We start from the raw sequence: 9,409 nt of genomic DNA, 5'->3' as shown, positions 1-9,409 counted from the left end.
AAAATAAACTTTTGAACCAAAGAATGATGACCCTACCAAATCTAGATGATTTATATAAATCCGTTGGCCATCTCATACATTTTTATAGATTTCCAAATGTATTTAACTTTCAACTCAAAAGAGATCACTTCAAAATAAATCAGGATGATTTATAGCCACAGATTGTTTCCGCTACAATTTGAACAAAACTCTGTATAAAATGATTCTGACTTGTTGACCAAATACACATTTCCCGTTATTATAGGCCTTGACCTGGTGTTTTCGTGTCAAATCATTATTATACAACATGCAATACAAGATTGCCAATACTTTATTCTACCCAATGAATAGATACATTCATTGAGATATATTTTTCCGACTGAGTAAGTGAGTGTGTGCGTTTTCCCCCTTGCCATTTCATCTTGCTACAGCAACCCAGCTGTGTTGCTCCAGGTAAACATCCCCTTGAACATTCCACCTTGTGACAAACATAGGCCTACCTTGAACTCTGCCTGCCTGCCCCCTCTCCCCCCTCGCGACCCCCCGCTGTGACGGCTCTACGCCTGATCCTAAACCCTGCGGACGAGCATATGAGGGATGGAGCAGACGGCGACGACACGCCAGAGAACTGATCTGTGACACGATGGCAGTGAGCGGAGTCCCGCCGTTCCCCCTGATCGCACCTTCATCTCCCCGGTCCGTGTCGAGTGTGGCCCGTGGGCGGCTGATGGTGGTGTCATTGCTCCTGGCGGCAGGCGAGCGGATAATTGGAACCGGTGTCGAGACACATCGGGGGCCGAGGACGTGTGCCAGACGCTTGGGGAACGGCGTCGCCATGGCACCCTGGCCCACGACGCCGACGCGGCCGCTGCCGACCTACGGCGTTGACATCGACTCCTTCAAAGTGTATCGTCTCGCCGGAGACTCCTCGCCGTCATTACGGACTCCTGCGCGGTTCTGTCCCTGCTCTGGGGAGATGAAAACATGGAGAAAAACAAAAGCCTGTATTGTTGTGCGACGGTTCACCCTGTGCATGCCAAACATCGCCAAAGTGGGGAATTGACTGCAGTAGCACATGTTTATTAAAACCGGGTTATTTTAATTGACGTTGCCGCATTAATCAGCTTGGCAAGAGGGTCGCATAGAGAGAAATAAAGAAGAATGCGTGTGTGTGTGTGTGTGTGTGTGTGTGTAGGTGTGTGGGTGGGTGTGTGGGTGGGTGGGCGGGCGGGCGGGCGGGCGGGCGGGCATGCGTGCGTGTCTGCAGTTGCGTGTATCGCAGTTCTGACTCAGCCACGCAGTAAGAGTCTGTAAAGTGGTCGTCTGAGGCGTATTGCATTGTGCTGATGGTGGATCCATACATGTGAGCCATGTATGTAGGACGCTTGATCCAAAATCAGAGTCCCGGGAGCAGTAATGAATCGTGCCCCAACAACAGTGGGTCAGCATTGGTCGAGGGCGCTGGCAAAAGCTAGTGCATGTTGCGTGACATTTTTAAATACACATGTTTGTAGCGAAGACATGTTGGCAGACAAAGGAAGCGCTTAAACACCCAACCAGGAAGATTGGGTAAGAGTCGATGCAGTGCTGGCAATGCAAAGCACACCGGAATAATTAATTATGAATGAAACAGCACAGCTAATGAATGAACAACAATGGAGTGATGGTTCATTTACCCCGGTACACTGGGTACATGTACAATGGAGTAGTGAGTGTAAAAACAACTTGCTTCAAAAGTGCTTACTGTCCTTAAACATATATATAACAATATATACACATTCATATAAAACAGAATATATCATGTTCAGTGGATTGCAGGTGTGGATTCCTCCAGCAAAAAACATTATAAATGTAATTTCATTCTCAAATAAGCAGACCAAAAGGAGTCATCGCCATTTTAGCAGGATGAAAACAAATACAAATGTTGCCAACGTTTGGTTTTGGCCCACGATTTGACAGGTGAGCGGCCTCAATTTCCTCTTCTGGGTTCAAGAGTTAAATTGGCTGGAATACGGTGGAATCTTTCCAGTGGATAAAAGGATAGTTGTTCTGTCCTACATGATGGGGGGTTGGGGGGCAGTTGGTCCTATCTTCTTCTCATTTCTTTCTTCGGAGCGGTGTAATCTTTCTTTTATGCGTGCTGGCTTTGCGTAGGCGCGAGCTGATGTCGTCGTCCTCTCCCGACTGCTGCTTGGCGAAGTTCACAAACACCTGCGTGGCAAAGACACGAATCACCAGCACGACAAAGCACTTTCTCTCTACACTAACACCTTCCTGTTGTTATCATGCTAATGTCCCATTGTACTAAATTTGTACTTCTCATTTTTAGTTTGTAAAGGCCACTTGGTCTTGTAGAACAAAACAAATACCTTTACTATTTGTTTCATTGAGTCAATGAAATTAATGTTTTAAAGAGCAAGCGGCACAAGATAACACGGTTTATTAACCTTTATATAATTGACAACAATGTCTCTCGTAATATACAGACCATTTTAATAATTTCTTTATATATATATATAATTATATTTTTTAAAAATGGTATGCCTTCATGGACAGGAGAGTGGTGAGAGACAGTTAAGTGGGAAAAGTGAAAGAGAGAGGGAATGACATTTAGCATAGGACTGTAGGTCAAAATCAAACCTGGGTCGCTGTGGGCCGAAATGGTTAGTAGGGGTTAACGAATATGCATTAGTCAAATCTCAAGCAAGTCATTTTTCAGACATTTTGCAAATATGTTATATAGTACGTTGATATGTGTTTTGGAAAAGGATATAACATAAAAACACTAAAGCCTCCAGCGTTTCAATCATATTGAAATACCAGCTTATGCAGTTGGAACTTCCTTTTTTTTTATTAAATAATAGATATTGGATAAGGATATTCAACAAATATATATAAAAACAGTTAAAATACTGCGTGACCAGCTGTTTTCTGGTGTGGGTGGACTGCACATAAAATACTGCACATAAAATTAAAATCATTAGTTGAGCCGTTAGCCACCCTTAATTGCTGTTTCCGAATGATTATTGATCTGATGTCATGCCAGCCAGCACGCGTCCCCTAGCACTAATTTGAGCAGGGCCCTGTATAGCATGTCTGCTGCATAAAACATGTTGGAGAGTTTTGACTGAATTTTGAGCAGGGCGTCCGTGGAAGGAGCATACAACATCCACTTTCAGTGATTATAGTCTTGGTGAGAAAATTATATTTGAATGTCTTTGTCAGACTTTGTTGGGGCCAAGTGTGAAAATGAACTGCCCACACGTCTAAGTGTAGACTACGTGTGAGAGACTTCTTTCTTTTAGCTCTTCCCACTGGGAAGGGAATAGCTTTGGCCGATTTTCCTATAGAACTGTATATAACGATTGCATACAATTATGATTATCAATACTATCTCAAGGTATAGGCCTCATTTTAAGCAGTCATTACATTTTTTACACACTCAAATTTCTCCACATGCCACTGACCTGGGGTTGTGCTTACTGTGCACTGCTGTCATTTGAGGCTGTGAATTTGATCTGACGTCAACCCATCAGTGGAATGTGCTTTAGCACCTGCCTATGATAGGGAAGATGCTGAAATGGCAGCTAGCGCCATCACTGTGAGTGAGCTAGTTTTAAAAATTTAATGCCACGGCCCCTCTCTGTGAACGGCTTAAATCTCTTCAGAGTAGATCAGGATTAGGGTTGGAAAACTGGCTTTAATTTCGGAGGGCAGAAATAATGACTGACCTTTATTACACGTTGAATTCTATGTGTTGACAAAAATCCTTCCGTTTTTATTTTCCACTAATTAGCCCTACCTTTACGGCTTTATGGTCGATGTGTGCTCAGGCTGTAAACGTATTGATGAAAGTGAGGTATAAAGCGCAGGCTGATTCCATCCTCACTCCACCATCTCAAAAAGTAGGTGAAGCTCATGAAGAGTGCGAGAATGGTAAAACGATGTCTCTTGCTATGCTTGCTGTTCCCAAGCTGGCTGGCTACGTCTCTTCATCGGCAGAAGAAACTGCTCATCAAAGTCATCCAGTTTGAGGCAACCGATAGCTTGATAAAATGCAGATTTAATAATGTATTCAATAGGCCTAGCCGGGCCTACTTACACCAAGTTACGAATAGCAAGCTCACAAAGGTTAAAATTCATCACTCGTCTTTTACTAAGGCAATGGATTGCTTCCATCCCATGGCAGAAGAGAGCGTAGCAACTCATGACTTTCGAAGATGCGCTCTCGCTCACTTACACCAAGCTATGTTTTGATGGTTGAACTGTGAACCTCGATGATATTGGGAGAGGTTTTAAGAGTAGAAAAATAGCTGATATCACGCAACCCTTGAATGGAATAAATAAACGGAAGGGGAGACAACAAAGAGACTGAATCGTAGCCTTTCAGGGGCAGAGCTTCAGATAACAAGGTCACGAATTCCCGATGGAAAGCAAAAAAATACATGGGTTTTATTTCATTCACATCTCACAAAATAGACGTGATCAATGCCTGAAGATATGACATCCCACAAAAGTGTATTCATCGAAAAAAAAAGCTTGTGAAACACACAACTGTGTGGTGTCTGTGATGAGAGACCCAGAATCCCATTTAATCTACCGCTATGCTGTCTGCAAACCGTGGTCAATAAATGGTTTGACTGAGGCCCCACGTGTCGATTCCCCCAGGAGGGTTGGGACAAGGATCCTTGCCTCAGCGATACTTTCTGCACAAAAAGAAAAGAGCCTCCACATGATCCGGTACCTGGTCGAGCGTGGTCTGGGACACCGAGTAGTCCTCGATGCTCAGCCGCTCCTTGTTGGCCGCCACCAGCTGGAAGATGCGCGCCAGAGACGAGGAGGCTATCTCGTACTGCAGCGTGTTGTAGTGCTTCTCCCGCTGCACACAGCCCGCGAAGCTGCTCTCCATGAAGCTCTCGGCGGGGCCCAGGTCCGGGGAGGCCCCGGGGCCCGACGACCTGACCTTCATGGTCACCACGTAGCCGTCCCCGAACCTGTTGGGGAAGGGGGTGGGGGTGTTGGAGACGGAGTTACATACAGAGATGCATTTATAGATAAGATCGAATCTGATCAATCTGATGAGCTCAGATTGAAACATCGATACCGGGTGATCAATGCGGATTCAGATTTTCTATTTCCCGACCGACGCACAACAGATGGTTGCTGGTGTCGCGTGTGTTGCACCGGCTCGATCTTAGGCTGAGGCCTGCTGCGCCGGGGAGATTGAGATCCGCGTCCTCCGGTCGACCCTCTTATCTCTGCAACTAGCGCGCCCTGCTTCCCTGACACCCTCCTGTGTGCACTGGGGACCACGCTCGGCGACCCCCTGCTGTTCCCCTGGCTCAGCGATACTTTCTGCTGATGATCAGGCCGGGGACTTCATGAGGCCGTATAAACCTCGTAAAAAGATGCATAAAGCAAACACACATTTTCCTAATTTTCCTTTTTTGTGTTTTCCATCATTGATCCTCTAAAAAACATTATACATCCTCTTGGTTAATCACTGCTTAAATAAATATGTCCCTTTCTTTATAGGGATTTGGGATGAAAAATACCTTACTAGTGTCTTTTATGCTATAGGTCCCCTAAGTAAAGTAAAAGTACCTAAAAGTCAGCTACAAATTAAATAGACTGTTATCTTGAAGACATGTAGGACTTCTGAATAAATAGCAACACACAACAACAATAAAGTAACAACAATAGGATCCCAGAGCTAGGAATTTGTTGACCTTTAAAGATTGATCAAATCATTGTAATGAGACATAAGCTAAGAGAGAGTAGGAACCTGGAGGCGAAAGCCAAGGAAATATTTTGTAGTAAAACCCTAAATCACTATAATAGATGGAGAGGGAGGCAGAGAGAGATAGAGAGCTAGAGGTATCTGCTTATCTCATGGGTTGTGAAGTCAAGTAGAGAGAGAGATAAAGTTGAGTATAGAGAGAGATGAAGTAGGTTTCCTTCCTATTTGAGGCAAGTGGGAGCGAGCGTGTCAAGTGCATGAGCCCCCGTCTCCCATCGGTGAGAGCCTCTCTCCTTGGGGCCACTCCTGGACCCATCTCCAATTTGAGAGAGATAAGTCGAGCAGCTGACGGCCGAGTTTTTGTGTTTCTTCAGACGTCACACATCACATACATCACAAACACTCAAAAAGGCCCAATTTCTTGAAGCACATGGAGAAGCAATCAGAGTCGACTTTCAATTGACACAAATAAATCTTTGATTCTGATAATGGTAATAAGCATGGTTGGTAAAAACAAACAGAGGCCAAACATTGCTGCTTCTCCCTTTACTCTCAACCCGTGGTCGAGGCACCCAGTGGGTGAGCTCTGACCACTGCTTAGGGCAGGGGTTCTCAACCTATGACCTGAGGCAGACACTAGATTATCATGAAGAGCTTTCGAAGACCACCTCATTTGCAAACGGTAAAGAGATCAACCACCGAGTACAATGTGTGTGGATCACGTCACACGTGATCTCAAACCGCCGCCGTTTACAGATACAGATACAGTTAATACTGTATTTACCAAAAATATAGAGATTTTATATAATTTTCCATAAATGTTTGTGTAATTCAAGTCAATTTATCTTTATTTTGTTAACATTCCCCAGAGACCACCTGCAGTGCCCTCGTGGACCACAGGATGAGACAGGAGGTCCAGTTGAGTCTCGGTTGGACAGCCACCCCCTCCATTGTTTTCCGAAAGGGAAAGCAGCGTGGAAAATGCAGAGGAAGGGGGGGGGCCATGTGCACGACCTCGCGGCAGAGTGCCGCAGAGACGCCTCACTCGCGTTTGAAATTATTTCAACTTTGACCCAGCGCCCCGCATGACACAACACACCGACCCAGCGTACAGTCAAAATAAGCAGAACCTAGTGGACCCTTTCTCAAATTAAATGAATGTGGGGTGAGCGCCGTTGCATTTGAACATTGGGCTGCAAAGCCTCTGAGAATGTCACCGTGATGAAAACCTTTAGAAACAAGAGTGGACAACCGATCCATCCTTCATACACTGAAACAACGCTCGGTGGCGTTTTCTCAGGAACGCCCTGATTGAAACACCTTTTGAAGGTAGCATTGTGAGACAAGGCAGAGATAACAAATGGACCTATACGACAATTCACCATGACGGCACAACAATAACATACGTTCTTCCGGGTGGCAAAAGCCGAAACGTTCTCTGATGGCACCACTAGTAAACAAACCCTTCCAGAGCGATCAAGAAAACAGAGTTAATTGCTTGAATGAATGATTTTCTTCTTGCGGGGTCTCATTTAGATTCATACGGGTATGGTTTTTTTTTGCTGTATATCTGGCGGCGCAACCCCAAACACAACACGTCTTTGTTTCATCGTTTCAACTTCAGATCAACAACAATGTTTTTAACTATGTAACTATGTTCACAGTAGCCGGCTGGATTGCTTCAGGTCAGTGGAAGCCGCTCGCAATTCGCCTTGTATTGTTTACAGACATTCTGAAATGCCGTATTGGAACACAATACATCTCGGCCCGGCAGCAAGGACCCCACACCCTGGGTGTACGAGAAGAGGGACGCTCACTTGTATTTGAGGTGCTGGATGGTGCCCAGACATTTGAAGGTCCCGTTCACCATGATGGCCAGTCGAGTGCAGAGCGCCTCACACTCTTCCATGCTGAGAACAACAACAACAAAAACAACAACAGCAGCATCAGTCATCAGTCTCCATTTTTAAGCACAGCTGTTGGTTTTTACTTTAATAGCCAACACATCGCCACGTTCACGATTCGCGCTGATGAACACAAGGCAATTCATTATCGTCACGGTCACGGTACAATCAACAACACCATGGCAGCTTTATTAATACATAAAAACAGAGACAACGGTTAGCCCCCCATTTTGCCCAGCTGGTGCATCAGGTGTGTGTGTGTGTGTGTGTGTGTGTGTGTGTGTGTGTGATAATGAAGAAGTCCACCTGTGTGAGGTCAGCACCACGGCCCTCCCATCCTGGATGACGCTCAGGATGGCGTTCCACAGGAAGCGGCGGGAGTGGGGGTCCATGCCGGTGGTGGGCTCATCCTGGACACAAACACCAGGAGGAGGAGGAGGAGGAGGAGGAGGGGCAAACCTGAGGCTCCAAACTCATAAACACATAAAACATTCCACACAAACAAATCCTAATCTCTCTTCAGCATATGGAAAAGATTCCACACGCGTGCCAGCTTGACTTCGACAGTGCGCCTCGCTCTGCCAATGTATAAAAACCTACCAGGCCGTTCTCGACTGAGCGCATATGGTTTCCCATCTGGGCCCATAGACCCATTTCATTGACAAATCTCCACATAAAACCCAACAACCCTGACAATGGGGCTCCGTGCGCGGGGCGGGGGCCGCCGTTGGCCCGCTTACCAGCAGCACCAGCGCCGGGCAGCCAATCATGGCGATGGCCGTGGAGAGCTTGCGCTTGTTGCCTCCGCTGTAGGTGCCTGCGCAGCGGCCGGCGTACTCCGTTAGTCCCAGCTTCTGTATGCCCCACTCCGCCACCTGCAGGCCACAGAGGAGGCACACGGCTCGGTGAACGGACCAGACACGGACCTGTCTAGGTTAATTGAGTGTAAGGGTCTGTGTGTGTGTTTGTTTTTGTGTGTGTGTGGGTCTGTGCGTGTGTTTGTTTTTGTGTGTGTGTGTGTGTGTGTGTGTGTGTGTGTGTGTGTGTGTGTGTGTGTGTGTGTGTGTGTGTGTGTGTGTGCTGGGGGGATTTGTGTTTGTGTGTGTTTGTCGATTACACACTGTGTCCATCAACCCTTTAGCCAATTGGGAACGCCAGGTTTCATGTCATGTAGCAGACGGATAAACACCCTGGCTGCGGACCTGGGTACGTCTCCCGGTGAAGGGCCCGGACCCTGGGACACTCACCCTGGGGATCTCCGACTCCGGGACGCCCCGCAGGCGGGCGTAGAGGTACAGGTGCTCCCGGCCCGTCAGCAGCTCGTCGATGGCGTCAAACTGCGGGCAGTAGCCCATGTTCTGGTGCACGTCCAGGATGTCAGACAGGATGCTGGGGGGATGCCACACAGGAGACGGACGGAGTGAGTGAGTGAGTGAGTGAGTCAGTGAGTGAGTGAGTGTGTTTGTAGGTGTACCCAGACGTATGCTGCTGTGGTACTGTCAAAGCTTCTCTCCTCCACTATTTCCATTAGTTGAATGAAAATGGACACATATTTACATTTTAACCTTCACCTTTATGTTTACATCTCATTATACCACAGTCTGGTTCAATACTTTATCCTGATTGGTCAACAGCGTTCCAACAGTGTGCGTATTTTTCAATGGGGTGTGCATTATTTTTTATAAAGCCAGACACCTCTGGCCTTTAATAGTTCTGAATCTATGTATACAAATCCTACATTAAAACAACGGTCACATACAACTATCGATTCAGGTCTCCCACAGAA

General features: G+C 46.4%; 1 protein-coding gene across 1 annotated transcript in view; it reads right to left on the bottom strand.

Moving 5' to 3' along the window:
• Positions 1 to 2,076: 2,076 nt before the first annotated feature.
• The window catches only part of LOC311361309 (retinal-specific phospholipid-transporting ATPase ABCA4-like), a gene marked incomplete at both ends in the record, with an annotated part of 44,208 nt that continues 36,875 nt past the window's right edge, over positions 2,077 to 9,409 (bottom strand). Inside the window, 6 exons of the mRNA XM_084481480.1 lie at positions 2,077 to 2,190; positions 4,724 to 4,973; positions 7,537 to 7,629; positions 7,930 to 8,033; positions 8,364 to 8,498; positions 8,871 to 9,012. Coding sequence (XP_084337606.1) covers positions 2,077 to 2,190; positions 4,724 to 4,973; positions 7,537 to 7,629; positions 7,930 to 8,033; positions 8,364 to 8,498; positions 8,871 to 9,012 — 838 coding nt within the window. The remainder of the gene's footprint in view (positions 2,191 to 4,723; positions 4,974 to 7,536; positions 7,630 to 7,929; positions 8,034 to 8,363; positions 8,499 to 8,870; positions 9,013 to 9,409) is intronic.

This window comes from Micromesistius poutassou, assembly GCF_964030765.1.
Source record: "Micromesistius poutassou genome assembly, chromosome: 16".
Classification (NCBI taxonomy): Eukaryota; Metazoa; Chordata; class Actinopteri; order Gadiformes; family Gadidae; genus Micromesistius; species Micromesistius poutassou.
This window is presented reverse-complemented; position numbering and strand designations above follow the sequence as displayed.